The sequence below is a fragment of the Psittacula echo genome, assembly GCF_963264785.1.
Source record: "Psittacula echo genome assembly, chromosome: 3".
Classification (NCBI taxonomy): Eukaryota; Metazoa; Chordata; class Aves; order Psittaciformes; family Psittacidae; genus Psittacula; species Psittacula echo.
The window spans coordinates 111,370,836-111,391,398 of record NC_137736.1 but is presented as its reverse complement, the minus strand read 5'-3'; the positions used below and the strand labels follow the sequence as shown (position 1 = coordinate 111,391,398).

The 20,563-nt window shown below is 42.1% G+C and overlaps 1 protein-coding gene across 1 annotated transcript; it reads right to left on the bottom strand.

The window, feature by feature from the left end:
- Positions 1-5,332: 5,332 nt before the first annotated feature.
- POGLUT3 (protein O-glucosyltransferase 3) lies at positions 5,333-16,109 on the bottom strand (the record flags this gene model as incomplete). Its single annotated transcript, XM_080613186.1, has 8 exons — positions 15,983-16,109; positions 12,419-12,607; positions 10,722-11,008; positions 10,095-10,311; positions 8,541-8,737; positions 7,391-7,585; positions 6,286-6,390; positions 5,333-5,458 (listed from the first exon to the last, which is right to left on the bottom strand). Exons 2-8 carry the CDS (start codon positions 12,513-12,515, stop codon positions 5,333-5,335), a joined length of 1,224 nt encoding a protein of 407 aa, XP_080469312.1. The 5' UTR covers positions 12,516-12,607; positions 15,983-16,109.
- Positions 16,110-20,563: the final 4,454 nt, after the last annotated feature.

Here is a 20,563-nt window from a genome sequence, read left to right as displayed (position 1 = left end):
TTTTCCTCTGGCTTCTCTTTTTAAGGCTGACCTAACCCAGCTCACTCAGCTCTTCCTATTACTTTATGCGCCCCAACCCCTTTATCACCTTGGTGGTCCTCGGCTGGATGTGCTCTGCTATGTCAATGTATTTTTTGTATGGGGGAGTCCAAAATTGAATACAGTTCTCTAGTTGCAGACTCACAACTGCAAAACAGAAAGGAAGAAACATCTCTGTTGACATGCTGGCCACACTCTTGCTAATACACCTCTTGCTTATCACAACTCCATGATGGGACTCAGTGTATATGCTACAGAAGTCTCAAATGTCTTCAAACAGACATGTAAAATAATCATTTTTTCCTTATTCTTACAGCAAAATACAAAATTAGTGCCATAACACTCTATAGTACAGATTTTCTTACATTATTAACAACTCAAACAAAAGCCAAGCATTAATATTCATATAGCCTCACTAAAATGCTATAAAAGTATTCAGACAAGAAGACTCTAGTGGTTGAATCCTGTGAACTTAAACAATAACATATTCATATAAAATCTTGCAGTTCATCACTGCACTTGCAGAGAATGCTTTTGAAAAGCTGAAGCAGTAAAGGAGCTGATAATATCCTAGGTTTATGCAATGCTTCTTTTCTTTATTATCATTTCTTTGCAAGCTTCTCAAACATGCTCAAACAGGTGATGTATGTTTTCCCTGTCAGCTCTCCTCCCTAACTAAATAATTTACTTTCTAATGTAATAAATGCCGGGCGTATGCTTCCCAGGATGGATGCTTGAATCTAACATTCCATCAGACAAGCTTTCATTATAGGGGTTTTTTAATTATGAATCTACAAGGCAGACCTGGCACAATACTTTCATGAAACTAGTGTATTAGTTATCTTGAGGTATATCTCAAAAAATACAGTCTAAAAATGTACTGAATTTATATCTCCTTTATGTTCAACAGACCATGATTTACTAGTTCTCATTTCAAGATGAAAATGAGGTTGGGTGAGTATTTCCAAATGTGGGTGCCTAAATATATTAGGACATATTTATGACATAACACAAAAGGACTAATTTTCTGGAGTGTTCAGTGTATGAAACTACTGTTTGGGTTAAAGAGATCTGAAAGTAAGGAACCTGCAGTAAAGGCTCTGCATGACCAATGTTTTTTGAATTCACACCGTTTCTATGTAAATTCGTGTGTTTGAAAATATTGGCCCTGGACTTTAGGACATACTATTTCAAAAAAACAAATGTGTCTCAATCACCAGTGATAAGTTCTAGAGTGTGTTAAAAATGACTGCCATTGATGAAAACAGGACAGGTTTTACTCTGTCTTAAATCCTATGTTTTGCGTTAAAATCTGGAATTGCTGTACTGTGGTATGGTAACTATTTTTAAAATTACCATGAACTGCTAGGTGTACAAGAAATTTACTCAGTTGCTGCTTAAGAACTACTATAGAATAATAGAAACTCTAGTGTATGTATGTTGCTTAAAAATACCATGCAATGCATGTATTACACTTTACCTGTTCAAACAGGTTTTACTGAATATTTAGCAATTCCTGTAATACACCAGCCCAAAGTGTATCATCCTGCCATCAAACTAAAATAGATCTGACATTTTTCTGGCCTGGAGGGGCAACTGTTGCAATTGCTCTTCATTATAATTTAAATTGCATGTAGTACCACCAGTGGAAAGAGGAGAGGCTTCTTTGCCTTACCTTTTATCTTCAGAAGATCTGTAGTTATAAATTGAAGCAGATTTTCTCAAATGACTAAGCACTTTTAATGAAAGTTTTGCTGTGTCTCCACTGTTTTTTAATTTTGGAAGGAAGATGCATATACTAGTATTTTTCAGGATATTTCTTGCCTCTAAGCTATAAAAGCATCTGTAAGACATTCTGTGACAAACTAGTCTTTGCTTTGAAGTGATGCTTAGTAAAAAAGCAAGGAGGTTTTTTTGACAAAGAAGAATTCAGAATAGGTGTTGTTTCTTTCTTCTTATGAGGGAAGAAAGGAGGGATAAAATCTTCACATTTATTTGAATTCACGACCATTTAAATTTTAACTGATTCTTCTTCCGGTTTGAAAGACTTCTGTTTCAAGAGTCTTTCCTACACAGATATTTCCAAAGAACTCTTTCAATATCTTTGTCGGTGACATGGACAGTGGGATTGAGTGCGCCCTCAGCAAGTTTGCCGATGTCACCAAGCTGTGTGGTTCGGTTGATACGCCGGAGGGAAGGGATGCCATCCAGAGGGACCTTGACATGCTTGTGACGTGGGCTGATGCCAACCTTATGAAGTTTAACCATGGCAAGTGCAAGGTCCTACACCTGGGTTGGAGCAATCCCAGGCACAGCTACAGGTTGGGCAGAGAAGAGATTCAGAGCAGCCCTGCAGAGAAGGACTTGGGGGTGTTGGTCGATGAGAAAATGAACATGAGCCAGCTTCAGTGTGCGCTCGCAGCCCAGAAAGCCAACCGTATCCTGGGCTGCATTCAAAGGAGTGTGACCAGCAGGTGGAAGGAGGTGATCCTGCCCCTCTACTCTGCTCTCATGAGACCTCCCTTGGAGTATTGTGTGCAGTTCTGGTGTCCTCAACATAAAAAGGACATGGAACTGTTGGAACAAGTGCAGAGGAGGGCCACGAGGATGATCAGGGGACTGGAGCACCTCCCATATGAAGACAGGCTGAGAAAGTTGGGGCTGTTCAGCCTGGAGAAGAGAAGGCTGCGTGGAGACCTCATAGCAGCCTTGCAGTATCTGAAGGGGGCCTATAAGGGTGCTGAGGAGGGACTCTTCATTAGGGACTGTAATGATAGGACAAGTGGTAATGGGTTTTAACTAAAACAGGGGAAGTTTAGATTGGATAGAAGGAAGAAATTCTTTACTGTGAGGGTGGTGAGGCACTGGAGTGGGCTGCCCAGGGAGGTTGTGAATGCTCCATCCTTGGCGGTGTTCAAGGCCAGGTTGGATGAGGCCTTGGGTGACATGGTTTAGTGTGAGGTGTCCCTGCCCATGGCGGGGGGGTTGGAACTTGATGATCTTAAGGTCCTTTCCAACCCTAACTATTCTATGATTCTATGACTCTCCTTGTTCTCTCCCATTTTAAAAATATAAACAGATCATTTCTGGACTTCTGGTTTGAAATGTGTGAGAGGTGGAAAAAAACCTTGTGCTGTCAACCATCTGGTGCTTAACTGCCTTTTTTCGAGCACACCACTTCCACAAATACTGGTAAATGTAAAAGGTACATGGTAAAATGGACAATATCACAAAATAATATCATACAGTAAAAATTTCTGTATACAGAGAAGGGAAGAGGAGCACATGCTCAGTTTTTAGTATCATCTTCAGCAATGGAACCCTGTTCCTGAATTTTGGTGTAGAAAATATTATAGCAGATTAGCTGAACATGTATTTATAGTCTGAAATTCTAGGACTACTTGTCATGCTAAATAAAAATACAACCACTATATATAGTGTTAGAACCAGAACAAAGAGAATGATGGGCAGGGCAACATGTTCCAGGTTTTTTCTTAACTCACATAATGTAATAAATGACTGATGGAGAGTTGCATGAACCTCTTTAGAAGCCTGAAGTTCTTTCTATATTTAGCATACTGAAAAATCTAGTCTTTCTTCCTGTTGTAGTGCAGAAATTTTGTTTCATGTATTTTGTAAGAGTAACTTGCAGTGTAGAACCAAGACTGAAGCCTGCATGAAGTGCAGAGCACTAGACTTTGTGCAGCAATTAGACAAGTCCACAGACTTAAAACAATTCTATTCCTAAACCATTATCTGAGTGTACTCGAGTATGAGGCTGCTTAGGCAGGCTACATTAGCCAAGCCAAAAATGCAGAGGACAGAAATGGGTGCTTGCAGGCATTGGTCTTGGTACTGGCATTGGTGTCTCCTTACAGGACTGTTTATGCATTCTGGAGAACCTTGGGTAAAAATCAGCAGAGGTACTACGAGCTGCATCCAGGACTAGCATTTTTCCTCTTCCCCACACCCAAAGGCACACTTTATTGCAATGGTATGACCAACTCCTTCTGGTCCTGTGAATTTTGTATGCTTAGCTTCATGGCTCACAACTTTAGTGGAAGACCTGAAGACCTCTTCTCCAGACTGAAGCTAAGGCACTCTGGAAAAATGGCTTTGAATCAAACCAATAAAGACAATTGGCTTCTCAATTGCTTAGTATGTTCTCTAACCCCTAGACTCTTACACAGAAAATGCAGCATAGGTTTTTTCTCTCATGTTTGAACCAAAACAATGAAGTCTGGTATGCTGTCTGATCTCAGTATAAGGTTAGGTATGATTTAAATTCAGAAAGTGGCTAATATCCCTCTAGGGACTCAGGCACAGGACAGAGTAGCTCAGAATCCAAGTGAAAAGATGCTTAGCTCTACACAGAAGTTAAACCTAGTCTACAATTCTGCTAACAAATTTCAGTGTGGGAATATTCAAGTATCCTAGAATACTGTAGATTGTATTGTTAAACTAAGGCACCAGTATTTCAACTGGTCTCACCTGAAGTTCTTAAGTCCTTTTGTGGATCTGTGCCTATATTCACAGACATGGTTACTGGCAAGAAGAGGTCTTCACAGTGGTGTCTTGGCACTCAAAGCCCTTTGATTGTTATAGCTACACAGTCTGCTTTAAAGCAGCATTTAACTTTGGTAATTCACAGCCATGGTGCTTCTAAAATATTATTCTGATCTCTCCCCCTCCCCTCCTTTCCCTCTGAAATTGATAAATAGTCTATCATGTTCTTTATTCTATTATCTGTCATAGACCACAAAATAATCTCAAAGCAACAACAGATTTGATATCTGTAAATCTCAAATACTTTGTCTAGTTAGAAAACTGTTTTGTATACAAGAAACAATCTAACACTGAGGTAAACTTTATGAAGAAATCGTAACACTTTTAGTATGTTGCAAATGCTCCTTTAGAATAACCTGCACTGACTCATGGAAGATCTTTTGTGGATGACTGGTTCTTCATAAAACTTTGGTAACTAGGTCCCAGCTGGAACACAGGCAGCACTGTGCTCTTCTTCCTGATGCTGCAGTACATCAAACAAATCCCCCAGATGCTCCCCATTACAGGTTCAGTCATCTGGTTCATCTGTTCATCTGGTGGTGGTCAAGGTTACAAAATTGTGGGAACCAACCTTGTAGAGCAGAGTCAGTGTGAAAAAGAGTATGTTAAGACAAGAAGAATACATAAGTAAGAATGTTTGCTAGTGCATAATTGTCTTAGATTTCACAGCTTAATTCCTATTTGAATTCTTGCATTGTAAGTGGGTGATTTTCTTCATCCGGTACAGTTACAGATCTTCCCTTAAAGGCTTTTTCCTGTGGCAGCTGCATACTGAGTCTCTGTCATCAGGCTGAGGTACCAGTTCCATTCCATCCCGTATTTCAGGTTTGCTGGCTTGGCGTTTGGCGTATTTCTGAAATATGTAAACAACATTTAAGGATGCTATAAGCTCCAACGTATAATTCATGAAACAGAATTTTCCTCCTCCCTTCCACTCACAAGCTTGCCTTTATCCAGGCTCCTTATGTCATTGTTTACAACCTGTGTACAAGGTGTCTTTATAACACACCTACTAATAGGCTACATTACCTCTGAAACCCTCCTTTAATGTTTTCCCCTGCCCTATTATTAATGGTAATTTCAATATTGCCATTATTTGTGCCTCTAACTGCTTTAAGCAGATAATGCTATCATTTTTGTACATTGAACAGTTCCAAACTTTGTGTCAACCTGTGGCTGCTGATGCTGAGAGCTAACCCAGCACAGGAAAACAGGAAAAAGAAATTAGTACTTCCAGAGAACAGAAACTTCTTTCACCAGAGATTTGCATATCCCTGGGAAGCAATGACTGTTTGGCCTACGTCACCCCTTACCACACTGCTAGTTGTACTTCTGGACTTCTTTTTCATATATTCACTGTTTTGTAGTACAGCACAGTAACTCAAGAGTTAAGTATGAAGGGAAAAAGGAAGAAAGTTGTGTACAGATTATCCCCTATGCCTATTAGAAACCACATACCAAGTGACACTGAAAACAGGTCTGGACTGTGGGGATGGGGCAAAAGAACATAGCATCTGATTCTGTAAACCAACTATTATGTCAGTTAATGAAGTAAGTTTTAGAAAAGTTCTTCACACTGATCCGTGAATAATATGAACCGTGCCTGCTCTTGATTGAATATGAAGTTTGTAGTACCAGTAGCAGTTGGGGAAAATAATAAAAAGGATCTACTGTACTAACCTCGAGCACTTTGTAATAGTAGCAGTAAAGCCTGTGAGGCTGAAGTAATTCTCTTGCCATTAATTGTCCTTCTTTAGCAATTCCTCTCGCTTCTTCATCATTTTCCTGCAAAAATTGAGATGAAATGAATAATAGAGCAATCAGCAAGTTACTCAGAGCCTGGCTGGCATTAGAAGTTTTATTAAAGGAGCTATTCAAATCTGCAACTTTATGTGCAATTACTGGTAGACTGTAAAGGCACACTTTAAATTGCAGATTTTTAAAAAATACCAGATTGCTTTTATGGTCACAACCGCTCCCTTGGGGCTATCAATAATAGCTTTCATAGGTAATTGTGCCATTTGGAAAACTCAGTTGATTATTGCTGTACTGTTTTGTCCAAGCCACAAGCCTCTTCAAAATCAGGTCCAGCATCTCCCAGACATACTTAGTTTTACAGAAGACAAAGCCACAGCACTTGTCCTCTCACACCATCCAATTTGATGTCTTCCTTTAAAAAAATAACTCCACTTGTATTCATGTAATTACTCCCAAGTTTTTTAGGTCTCTATCTCAAAGCTTATGGTATTCTCATCTGATTCTTTATGAAGAACGGCTACTCTCAGAACATAAACTTTTCCTATGTATTTTAACTCAATAGCTAAACTTAAAGCACAAATGGTGTTTTCAATCTCACAATTATATTGATTTGTTTGGTTACACAATGGTCTCATTCTGAGCATGTTAAAGAGCAGCAATTTTTTGTACATTCAAACCAAACATGCCGTGACTTGTGTTCTAGTCAAGACCTAAAAAAGGTAATAGAATTATTTAAGTGATATCTAGGATTCTGGGTGTTTCTTTGAAGATTAGCTGCATTAATCAGTATATCAAGACTCTGACTCACTAAACACTTCTGCGTATACCTAAAATGAATTCTTAAGCATTTCCCTCAATAAAGGGGGTTACTTGAATTAGGCCTTCCCATCTTATATTAACAGCAAAATGTACTTCCTTTATCCCAGGATCTCAATATTGGGTTCATGCATATGGAAAAGAGAATATTAAGATAAATAGTTTACATATTTGTTTATCACTTTGAACTTGAATTAGTAATGGAACTTACCCTAGCCCATTTTATTTTCTCCAGCAAGTCCTCTAAGTTTCTCTTGATAGGAACATAATGTTTCCAAGGTTTCAATCCAATATAAAAGTGTTCATAGTACTGGGAATCTTGCTTCAATACTAGGCTGTCACCCAGCAAGAGGTATGGAAACCTGTAAGCTGCTACAGTCCCATCTACATTCACTTGGTATTTGTACTACAATATGAAGACAGAAGAAAAAAAGGTGAAACGATGTGAATCAGAATAGGAACACTGACTGTATAAAAGTTTATTTTCACAGGCAAGGCTTAACTGGGTTTATTAATCCTCATCTTCAAACCAGTTTTAATGTTAAGCAGGTGTAGTTTCATGGTGTCCTGGATAACATAGTTGAAAAAAAAGATTTGTTTTCAACCCAAGACTGACAGTCAAGAATGCTTGTGTCACATGAACTCCCTCATGGGTATTCTATTAAAGCTGGGAATTAAATAAAACTAATCTATACTTAAAATCAAAAAGATTAAATTTATTCTGATTTAAAATTATGCACTTATGTAGAATAATCTGAAACATATATAAAATAATCTGAAATATTACAGTAAAAATAACCATGAATGTACTGCTCTGGCAGTAAATGCTCTTGGCTCTTACAGCACTTCTGATATATTAATCTCTTGAACAGAACTTCAGTTGCCATATATTATAATGGCTTTTTACAGGACTCTGTCCTTTTTACTTTTTTTACCACAGCTGTAGTGGAATTTGTGTGTTATAGTGCAACAAAACCACCCATCTATTTTTCTAACTTGTTACTACAAGGTCTCTGACATCCATAACATATTTGCAGTGGACACAAATTGTCCATTGCTTTCCTATTTACCCCAAAGAAAAGAAGTCCAGATGGTGAGAAATCAAATTTCTCAATCTATTGAATAAATCTCCGAAGAATCCTCTTTAAGGAACTCCAAGAAAAAAGTATAGTGGCTTTCTTTAGAAGTGTGTCACACCATGACTTTGATTAGAGGTGGTCTATTTAACCCAGGTGAACCAGTGTTCCCAGTGTAGCTTAATTGTTTTGTTTATTGAATGGAATTCACAGAAGTAAGCCTTGTCTTCTCAGTTGATAGGAATCTGAAGCAAACTTAATCCAAGACTGTAATTTGTTTGCTACCTTAAAGAAGTCAAAGAAGCCCATCAGCGGAACCTTTCCCAGCAATTTTTCTTTTTCTCTAAAGAAGAAATATCCTGTTATTCCAGCATCTAGTAGTTCTGGATTTTCCTTGGATAACTTGACAAGATGGAGACGTTCTTCTCGGCTGTCTCGACCTCTGAATAAAGCTTGCTCTGTTTTGTTTTCCCAGGACGGGCCTACGAGCATTGAGTGGTAAGTTAAAAGCAAACAGTAATGAGATGTTCATGGTATGTTTAGTGCAAACAAGGAACATGCTATGAACGTGGCATTATGCTCAGAGACATGGTAAAACAGGCATGATTTCTTGTAGTGAATCCATAATCCCTTATTAATCATGGGTTTACACTCCCAGTTCTGGCTTGAATTTTGGGATGAGAAACTGAACTACTTACTTAGAAAAATCAGAGAATTGCTTTTCCACTCAACAATTTTATATTTAAATAACTTGAAATATCTTGCAAGCTACATAAGGGATTATAATCAAATTATGTAAGTACAATACTGATCATAGAAAGCCTGCCACAATAACAAAAATTTCTTTAGTAAAATTTACTTCTGTCACTTAGCAATTTAGTTAGGTCTTTGAGGAATCACTTAATGATGACTTAAAAAGCAAAAAATGGCTATATGGTGTCTTCAAAATACTTAGCAAGAGCCTGGAAAACTTCATCTCTGCTTACTGACTGCTTTTAAAAACATGAAATATGTCCTTCCTCATCTTCTGCTGGAAATTTCCTTAAAGGACATACTAAAGGGGAGTATGCCCTTACCATCTTCTAACTGGAAAAGCAGCTGTATTAAATCAGTAAACACAGTGTTCAAACAGGTAATTGAACTAAATTACTTTAAAAGCTAATAAAGAAAAGAGAAATTGTGAACTAATGAAATAAAAAGAAGTATCTCCTCACTCAAGTTTTACTCCTTAAGTATTGTTCATGCCATTTATCTGATCCCTAAGTATTCATTAATTTCCTGAGTGGGAGGAAGACACCTGTCAGTAAAACTGACTCTTCCTTCAAAGAAAAACAATTTAGAAGATCCCACTCTGAGGTGGGTTTATTTTATATACAGACAGTATTTTCTTAGTTGAAAGAGGCTGCAGCATAGTACTAGTTTACTTCTTTTGGGATTCAGATTAATTTTTATGTAAACAGGACACTGGGTCACATCACTGTCAGGAAAAGGATTACTATTTGATTAGAAGGAATATATTCAAGTCCTTCACTGAGGAGAAAGGCCTTTTAATTGTATTTACTTTTCTTCTGACAGGTCACAGTAGCTATCTTCTGGATACCTTTAAGATAAAATTCACCATTATTGTACACCGGACTTAAATTGTGGCTCTAAATCCGTATTAAACACCTGCTTAGTAGTAGTGTTAAAAGTGTTTACACTCTATAAAGACTGGCCTGCTTGTATTAAGAGACCTCCTAAGGCACTTGTGAACTAAAGACTTTAACACATTATTTGAATGCAGCTTGCTGCTTTGATAGTTTACAAATCCTTTCTTTAACTCCATGATCTCTCATTTACCTGTATTTCCTTGAATAGAAAGGAGATCATTTGTGACTCCACGTAGGGTTTCAAGAGTCGAGTGGGTTACATCATATGTTGGAAGGACTATATCTCTTGAATCCAAAGAGCCACACCACGAAATGACAGGTATAGGACCAGGTGTATCATTAGCTTTCCGATACTCAACTGGCCAATCTCCAACATTAAGATAGAACTCCACATCAGGAAGGTGAACCTAAATGTATACCCAGGAAAGGATAATAACAAAGACAAGTTGTTTGTCATATATATTCCTCGAGTCTCTTACGTCATGCAGAATCAATAAACCTCCTAGTTAGTTAATAGATTTAGCTGAGTTTAAGGGATGAATTTCAAGTTTCTCCCTGCAAGTATGAAAGGAACACTCACAGAGACCAGCAAAAGCCTTGCAGAGTTGGGCCTTAGCCCCTGCAGCTTTCCTAGCAATTTCATTACTGTCAAGTTCAATTCCCTAATGTTATATCCCTGAGATACACTGTCATCTTGATGAAAAAAAACTGAAGTCAAATCTTACTTCAGGGATTAGAAATCTGAATATACAACAACAAATGCAATATTGCCATATTAGAACATGACTCAATAGTCCTACATGATCAAAACTGATACCTTTCTTGCCAGTGACAGGAGCATTTCGTCAGAGAACATTTTGAAGTCTGTATACTTCCCTAAGGAGCGACGGTAGATGCGATTATTGAGAATAGTGTAATGAACAATAGCACCTCTTGTTTGACTGAACTTTGTTGGGATTTCCTTAAGCATTCGCTGAAGGTCAATGGTGGGGAAAGAAGTGAAGTCCTTTGTAATCTGAGGTTCATGGGATGGACAAGCCATAACATTCTGCCAGATCTCAGGGTCCTCTTCAGGACAGTCACAATATTCATGATAAACTGGTCCTGCAGAAAACAAAGCACTGAGGGTCTGTATTTGTGATTCTATATCAATCATAATTCCTCAAACACACAGTCATATGAATGTAGACACTATAGTGGCTTTACATTTTTTATTCCAAATTTCCTGAAGTTTTTCTGGGAAATCATCCTCCGTGGGATTTCTGGGGTTTTGCAGCGTAACTGAAAAAACAGCAACATTCTTCTCTTTTCAGAAATCAAAATACTAGATTTTTTGTACCCAGGATAAAATTAATCTGCAAAATGAAGCTCTATTACTGTGCTACCTGCCAAGCATGTAGGATATTGTAATACAGAATTGTTCTAACTGTCCATAACTACCAAAGCTCAGGTATTAAAGAGTTTCAATTTTAGCCTAATTCAGAACTGTGATACAACAGTCTTTACTTGTGGCATAACATGTTTTCATTTATGTATAATCAGCTATTCTTTCTGTTCTTTTTAAGCAGAGGTGTGAGCAAGAACCCCATAGAGCATGAGAAAAGGCCCTTATTTCATAGACTTCTAATCAAAACAGGTTCTGTCCTGTGTCATAGTTTCAAAGCTGCTGGCAAAGGTGCATCAGCAAAAAGAAAACATCCTACTACCTTAAGGACTCAGGACAGTTTCTTTTCAGTTTGAAGAGATTTCTAAGTTTATATTTAAGAAATGTTATTAAAAAGGAAAAACAAAACCATGCCCAGATTCTCCTTAGAGTGGTGAACTGAAACAAGACTCTCCAGAGAGCTAACTTTATATTATTTTTTTCTTTGCTAAACAGCTGTCCATTTGAGAGCAAGAGAAGGCAGTTAAAGAAGCAGATCTGGAACGAGATAATAATTTGCTTTGGTTTCCCTCTTTTTAAATATTTTTTTCATTGCATTGAATTAAACTGGGCTAATGAAAAGGAAGTTAAATGTTGTCCAGTTAAAGAAATACTGCCTTTATCGTTATGAAGGATCGTGCTTTTTAGAAATCACAGACATTTGAAATATAAAATACTGGGGACAACACAAACTCCTTGCTTTTGCAGGTAGTATTTTCTACCTTAGATAAAAATAACACAATGTTTAAGTGAATATTTGCTTGGAAACAGTAAAAATACAAGCATTGCTCTCTTATTCCCTACCAAATCTGAAGAGATCCATTCCCTTAAGCAAGAGGGAAGAGGAGATGTCCAGACACTTCACCTTAACATCAGAGGCCATAATCTACATACTTATGCATCTAGGTCCTGCAAGTTGGCAATGTACAGAGATTGTCACTACTTACATCTCTGTATAAGAACATTTCTGAAGAGACCACATGAACAAGGTCAAATAAACCTCTAATTTTCCACCTCTTCCTCTAGCAGTAAATTAATCCACAGCATTTCTTTGGCTGCCACTAGATATTAAATAAAAAATATACCCTTACCTTTTAAAATATAAGGAGAGTGCGCTACATGCTGATCACCATAAAGTATCTCAATTTTTAACCCTTTTCTGACACTCCCATACATCCGATACCGCATAAGAAATGTGCCATCATTTCTATCCAAAGGCCGAGGAGTGTAAATTCTGGTGACTTCTTTTGGAGAAAGTGCTTTAATTACCACTTTAAACTCTGTTCTTCCTGAAAAGAGGAAAATAAAACCAGACAAAAGCACTTTAAGCTGATGGAATCACATACACAAAATAAAGGGGAGAGCAAACTCTACTGGATTAAGTCCATGGAATTTTATTTAATTTTGCACTAGAAATTTTTTGATTATACCAAGTTGGTAAAATAAATTTCCAGTAATGGAAGATCATCCTACCAAATTTTCTTGATCATCATATACCTAATAAATGGAAAACCTGTAGATGGAGATAAAAAGTTAAATAATGATTACAAGATAGAAGGAAATGCTAACAGTATTTTGAAGCACAGATTAGGTTTAATACTAAGTTTTCAAGTTAGTGCTCTCTGCAGTAAGAAAGTTAGGAAACCAAGTTAAAATAACAGGAGAAAAGAATACTTGCCAGCTTGTGGAAAGGCAGTTGCAGCAAGCGGGAGTCAGATACAAATTGTTCACCTTTGGGCTGCAGCTGACTGTCTTGCAAATTTAAAGTCCCAGCTACTGAAAAGCAGGGATAAGAGAGTGATAGTAGATAAAGATGTTCCCTGGACATCTGTCTGACCTGTGCTTAAAGATCACCAACATTTGATCATTAATGCAGTGTGACATTTTAATGGGGCATGGAACACCTTGCAGACAACATGAATATGCATAAATATAAATCTGTTACTCTCTCTTATTTTTGTCACAAATGATCAGCATGAACTTTATTATTCAAAAAAAGAGGGGACAAGTTATTCACCAAATATTATAGTCTAAGCCTTGCCAACCAAACAAATGAATGCATGTTACCACAAAACAGTATACAGAAAGAAATGAAACTGAAAAAATCCAGATAAAATCAAGATGTTATTAAAATTCCAATGTGTCCCAACAGCATTAAATGGCTGAGATGTTACAGTTAATTCAAGACTGTCACAGCTTGGGATCTCTACAGCTTGGATCTATGTCAATAGAATTAACTCAGATTGGCTCATCTGCATCCTAAGACGGTTCTTTTTCCAAAATGTGATTATATGTTACAGAGAAGATGTTTCAAAACTTCAGTCTGATAACATAAGAATTATAGGCATCAAAGTAATTTCTGAGAATCAATTAATTTTAGTTCCACATTTGCTTTCTCTTCCTTGAATTAGTGTGAATTCTGCAGCCAGTTTCAAAATTGTTCATGAGACAGATACCCAGAACTATTCAGAGAGTAGTCAAGTTCTTTCTAAATATATCCTCCAGCTCTTCTTCAATCTGTGCAAGATTGTGTTGTACCATGCAACTTAGTAATAGAAACATAAGGGAGAAACAAAGAATAACGAGAATCACAGAATTGTTGCACCTTGAAGTGACCTCAAGACCATCTAGTCCAAACCTCCTGTTCAGGCCAGGCTGTCTAGGACTGTGTCCTGTTACATTTTGCATACCTCCACAAATGGACACTCCATTATCTGCTCCAGTGTCTGACCGCCTTCACAGTAAAAGAATTTTTTCTTGTGTTCAGACTGAATTTCATGTGATTTCTTCCTGTCTTCAGGAACTTCTCCTGTTTGCTGTGATCTTACAGCAATTATCACAAGTGGCCTCGCAATGATGTCAGCCAGCTCCCTGAGCACTCCTGAGTGCATACCATCAGGCACCACACAACTTGGGCATGCCCAGATATTTAAGTGTTCCTCAACCAGTTCCTTCTCCACCAAGGGTAAATCTTCTTTGTGCTAGACTTCCTCTCTGGTTTCAGGAGCCTGGGATTCCTGAAGGCTGGTTTTACCAGTAAAGACTAAGGCAAAGAAGGCAGATTCCAGCAGAGATATTCTGAGATGTATTTAGTTTATATTGGAAAGCAGTGCCCTAACAAATATAACTAACTGCAGTTCCTACTGACAGTTTACAAATAGAATTTTGAACATTTCAAATCAGTTGAGAACTGAAATTTACAGCCCATGTCTGTATGAGTACATTAAACAGTGCACATGTGATGGAATATGATCAACTGTACTATTACATTGTTAAAGGATCCTTGGCTCCTAAATAATTCCTGGCATGGCTCAGCAGTTAGCATGGGCCGAGCCAGCAGCTCTTCCGTGCTGGCAGCATGCATGCACCACCTCGGAGTGGAGCCTACTGAATGTCATGGTGTGAATGGAGACCACTCCTTGCCAGATGGCATCAGGAGCCAGAAACATTCCAAAGACACTGAACTTACTAATATAAATACTAACATGAACACACTGAGGTCAAAGGTAGGTTCTCAGTATCCACCTCCTATCAAGTTCATCTTGGAGGATTTAAACTAGCACAAGAATCCAACTGAGCTTCACACCTTTTTACCTTTAGCAGCCTATTGTTTGAACCCAAGGCTCTCTCCACGTGGCTGAAATCAGCCCACACTACACTGGCAGTGTGCAGTTGCATTCTTCAGCACGTCAGTAGTACTGACTTGGTGCTGCGATCCAGCACAGCAGCTGGATAAAGCCCAGACCTAAAATAAGTGGGGTTCTGTCTGACTGAACACGTAAGCTCTATGAGAGATGCCTACTGTTTAACTGCACAAGCAGCAGGAGCCTGCTAGCTGTAAGACAGGAAGAGTCCATTCACACCCAGTAGGTATCCTTGCAGTGCCATCTATATCAATATTAAACACAGAGCAAAATAATGAGCTCTACCTTATTACATACATTAGCAACACAGGATTGCCACTGCATGTCTATCTCATGATGAAATCCTCAATGCAAAAGTGAGTTTTATGCAAAATTATAACTACCAATACAGTGTGTGGAATTAACTTGCAGCAGAGAACAGCTAACTGGCAGCATGCTGCCGGACTGCGAGAACAAACCCCAATTCTCAGCCTCGGGAGAAGTATCAGGGGACGGTTTGTGCTTGTACTGAGTAAACAAGAGGAAAATTGCTCCTTGTTACCGAAGCAGCAGTAGGATAACGGAGCCCAGAGTGCCGTGCTGAGACAGACACTGTAAGCAACTGGTGTGTGTTCACCACTACAGCAGATAATTACATCAGAACTTCTGAGCAGGGCTCTGGGATTTCTTTACCAAGAGCGCTGGTTTATTCAAGCTTGCTGCTGTAAATCACACACTTTCGAGGCTACGGAGCTCTACGGAAGGAGGCACTGAGCTGCACAAGGAGAAAGGAGGGATTTGAGCATGTGCTCCTCTCATCCGTCCGCCACCGGACCAGCGTGTACCGGGCGATGCGGGACCGGGCGGATGCTGAGAGGGGCGGGAGGAAAGTGGGGCAGCCAGCGCTCGGGAGCAGGGAGGGAAGGAAGAGGGAAAGAGAAAAAAGGAAGAGGTGTGCTGCTCCCACCGGCTCCTCCGAGGACACTGGGGGCACCCGGTCCAGGGTGTCCATCCCGCCCGCCCGCAGCCCACTCACGGTACCTGGCGGGGAGCGGGAGAAGTTGCGTCCGGCCTCGCTGACCGCCTGGATGTAGAAGTACCGCACGGGCAGGGCGAGCCCCGCAGCCAGCCCTGGGCCCCACGCCAGGCTCCGCTCGGCGCTAACGGGGTCCAGCGCCTCCGCCGGCCGCAGGAGCGGCATCGCGGCGCCCAGCAGCAGCGGCAGCAGGGGCAGCAGCCCGCGGCTCCCCATCGCCCCGCCGGGCCCTGCACACCGAGCAGGCGGCCGGGGCCTCCTCCGGACGTGCGCGGCCCCGCTCCCCGCGGGCGGTCGCGGCCTGCTCCCCGCCCCGCGGGCCCGCCGGGGCCGGGTGTGCCGGAGGGAGGCGCGGGAAGGGCCGGGCTGGCCCCGAGCGGCTCAACCGGCGCTGCTTCCCCTCGCCTTCTCCTCTTCCGCCTGCCTGAGGGGGTGCCGGGGAGGTCGGGGAGCGAGGGCCTCCGCCTGCAAGAGTCCGTGTGCGCTCGGCCGTGACAGCGGCGGGGGCTGTGCTCCGCTGCGGAGTGTGTGAGGGGGGCAGCGGCGCTTCGTGCGGCGGAGCAGCCAGTGCCTCGGCCGGCGGCCTTCCCCCGGGCTGGGTCATAGAACCATGGAGTCATAGAATCAACCAGGTTGGTAAAGACCTTTTAAGATCATCGAGTCCATGGGTAATCCAGCCGTTACCCAAGGAGTGCCAAGGCCACCACTAGCTCATGTCACTGAGGGCCTCATGTACATGGTTTGTGAACACTTCCAGAAATGGTGATTCCACCACTGCCCTGGGCAGCCTGTTCCAATGGCTGAGCACCCTCTCTGTGAAGAATTTTTTCCTAATACCCAATCTAAACCTCCCCTGGTGCAGTTTGAGGCCATTTCCTCCTCTCCTACCACTTGTTACTTAGAAGAAGAGACCAGCCACCTTCTCACTCCATCCTCCCTTCAGGTAGCTGTAGAGAGCGATAAGGTCCCCCCTGAGCCTTCTCTTCCCCAGACTACACAACACCAGTGCCCTCAGCCATCCATCATCACACTTGTGCTCCAGACCCTCCACCAGCTCCATTGCCCTTCTCTGGACCCACTCTAGCACCTCAATATCTCTCTCATCCTGAGTGGCCCAGAACTGAACACAGGATTCAAGGTGCAGCCTCACCAGTGTTGAGTACAGGGGGATGATCACTGCCCTGGCCCTGCTGGATACACTAGTTCTGATACAAGCCAGGATGCTGTTGGCTTTCACCTGGGCACAAGCTGGCTCATGTGCAGCTGCTGTCAATCACAGGTCCTTCTTCTCTGGGCAGCTTTCCAGCCACTATTCCCCAAGGCTGGCAGGCTTCAGGTCCTCAGACTGTGCACTCAGGGATGCAGGGAAAGCCCAGTACCGCTGGTGTGAGAGCGGGGAGTGAGCCCCTGAGCACAGGTCTGTGGGAAGGCTGCACTGAGCCCAGTGCATTCACATCCAAGGAGCTCTGCCTGCCCTGGCCTGTGAGCACTGTGTGGGTCAGAGTGAAGAGCAGCTGATCTGTGTGTGTTCTCTTAAACAACACATTACCTGTGGTGTAGGACACAATACAGCTGGCAGCTGAACTGCTGCTCTGGAATTTGAAGAGGAAAAAAACATACAGTCATGGAATCATAGAATGGTTTGGAAGGGACCTGAAAGCTCATCCAGTTCCAATCCCCATGCCATGGGCAGGGACACCTTCCACTAGACCAGGATGCCCAAAGCCCTGTCCGGCCTGGCCTTGAACACTGCATTGTTCATGATGGAGCATTTACCACTTCTTTGGGCAACCTGTGCCAGTGTCTCAGCACCCTCACAGTAAAGAAGGACAGAGCAGACCCTGTTGGGATGTACAGGCACATTCCCTGCTGCTGGGCTCAGCTGCTGTTGTGGGGAGGAGGCCGAGCTCAGGGCTCTCAGGGTGAGATGCTGGCCGTGGCGCTCACCAGGCGGTAATGCCAGGTGACAGGGAAAGAGGCATCATAATATTATTCTCTAGAAAATGCAACGGATTTAAAGTACCAAAGCAATGGATTTAAAGTGATGGAATACAAGTGAACAGGGGAAACCTCCAATGAGTCATCTGCTAAGGTTGTTGTATCATTTTTACCAGAAGTGTTTGCTGCTACTAGGAAGTATTTCAGGGTGTTGGTAGATGGGGTGTTCCAAGGCTGTAGGAGAATTAAATCAAGCTTCTGTGTAAGGCTGGATTTTCACATGCAAAACAATGATAGCACAAATGAATGCTGCATGGTTTTGAATAACATGAAGTTCAGGTCTCTGTGCATACAGACCGTGAAAAACAGGTTCCTTGAAAGTGGAATTATCAAGTCTGGTTTCCTCCTTGCTTTTGTCTTTAGTCTCCTAAACTCCCTCACTTCAAATAACCACAGATCTCCACTGACATACCATGTGTGATACTCCCAACAGGCAAGAGAAAACACGTGTGGAGTTACGGATGTGTCATAGTTTGTGCCCAGCCTGGAACTAAGTATTATGCAGCCGCTTGCTCACTCCCCACCTCCTGGTGGGATGGGACGGGAGAATCAAGAAAAAAACCAGGTTGAGATAAGAATAATTTAATAATTGAAATAAAGCAAAACCCCATAATTATTATGATTTATTATTTATTTTGATTATTAATGAAATAGGGAAAGGAATAAAACCCAATAAACCCATGTGATACACAATACAATTGCTCACCACCTGTCAACCGATACCCAGCCTGACCCAAGCAGTGATCTGGGCCTTCCAGGTAACTCCCCCCAGTTTATATACTGGGCATGATGTGCTCTGGTATGGAATACAGCTTTGGTTAATTTGGGTCAGGTGTCCTGTCTCTGCTCCCTCCTGGCTTCTTGTGCACCTCGTCACTGGCAGAGCATGAGACTGAAAAGTCCTTGATCAGAGTAAGAGCTACTGAGCAGCAACCAAAACACTGGTGTGTTACCAGCATTGTTCTCGGACTAAAGCCAAAATGCAGCACTGCACCAGCTACTAGGAAGAAAATTAACTCTATCCCTACTGAAACCAGGACATTATGTGCTTCTTGGCCCTGGCTGCTGCTCTCACTGCAGGAATGAGTGAGAGCATCTTTCCTCTCTCTCTGCACCAGTTGGGAGCATGTCTGGAGAAGAAGGTGACTGGGAGCGGTCAGCTTGGATTGATCACGGGCCAATCATACTAGGCCAACCCAGCCACCTCCAATGATAAACTAGCTCTGTGGATGAGGGAAGAGCAGGAAATACCATATCCCCTGAATTTAGCAAAGACCTTACTGTCTCTCACAACGCTCTTGTATCCAAGTTAGGATGTTACGTTCTGGATAGGAAACAAGAAGATGGGTAACAAAATCATCAGGAAGATTGGTTGGGCTTAAAGAGGGCTTGTTAATGGGTCATCTCTACCTGGCAGCTGGTAACAAGAGAGGGAGCATGGCCTGGGATGAGTCGATGGAGACTTCCATCACTGGGCCCCCAAGTGAAGCTTAACAGGACACTAGTTAGTGTGCTTGCGGGCAGGTCTGCCATCCTGATGGGCCTGGATGGGGGAAGGAGTCAGCCATGAAATTCAACAAGAAGTCCTGCACTTGGATGCCAGGGAGCAGTGAGGGTGGGCTGCTCCCTGAGGAATGGGGTGAGGAGCATAGAACCATGGCTGGAAGCAGGGCTTCATCAGGGCCCTCCCTACATGTGGTAAACAGCCTGTGGGGCAGCTGAGAGGCCACATCACCCAGCAGGCTTGTGGGGCAGGACAGGGCTGAGGTCAGGCAGCAACATCAATCTGAAGATCAGGATCAGGCCTGTGAGGGGAACTGAGGTCAGACCCAGCTCTGGGGTGGCTGCAGGGCCCTGCGAACATCAGCCTGCACATGGGGCTGGGCTTGGCAGGGGCCAAGACTGGTCAGACAAGGCTGTAGGGAGATCATAGAATCATGGAGTGGTTTGGAAGGAACCTTAAAGCTCATTTAGTTCCAATCCCTCTGCCATGGGTAGGGACACCTTCCACTAGAACAGAGTGCCCAAAGCCCCATCCAGCCTGGCCTTGAACACTGTCAGGGATGGAGCAGCCACAGCTTCTCTGTGCAACTCGTGCCAGTGCCTCACCACCCTCACAGTAAAGAATTTCTTACTAGTATCTGATCTAAATCTCCCCTCTGTCAGTTTAAAGCCATTCCCCCTTGTCTTGTCACTACATGCCCTTGTAAAAGTCCCTCTCCAGATTTGCTGTAGGTTCCCTTTAGGTACTGGAAGCTGCTTTAAGGTCTCCCTGCAGCCTTCTCTTCTCCATGCTGACAGGCCCAGCTCTCTCAGCCTGTCTTCACAGCAGAAGTGCTCCAACTTCGGATCATCTTTGTCACTTCCTCTGGACTTGCTCCAACAGGTCCATGTCCTTCTTGTGCTGGGGGCCCCAGAACTGAACTCCCTGGTGGGCAGTGAGGGGTACATGGGCCACCAGAGAATCCTGGCAGCAATGAAAGCCAATGTCAGCCTAGGCTGTATGAACAGGGCAGAGCCAGAGGTCAAGGGGAGTCATTATCCCCCTCCACTCAGTGCTTGCTAGACCACATGTAGAT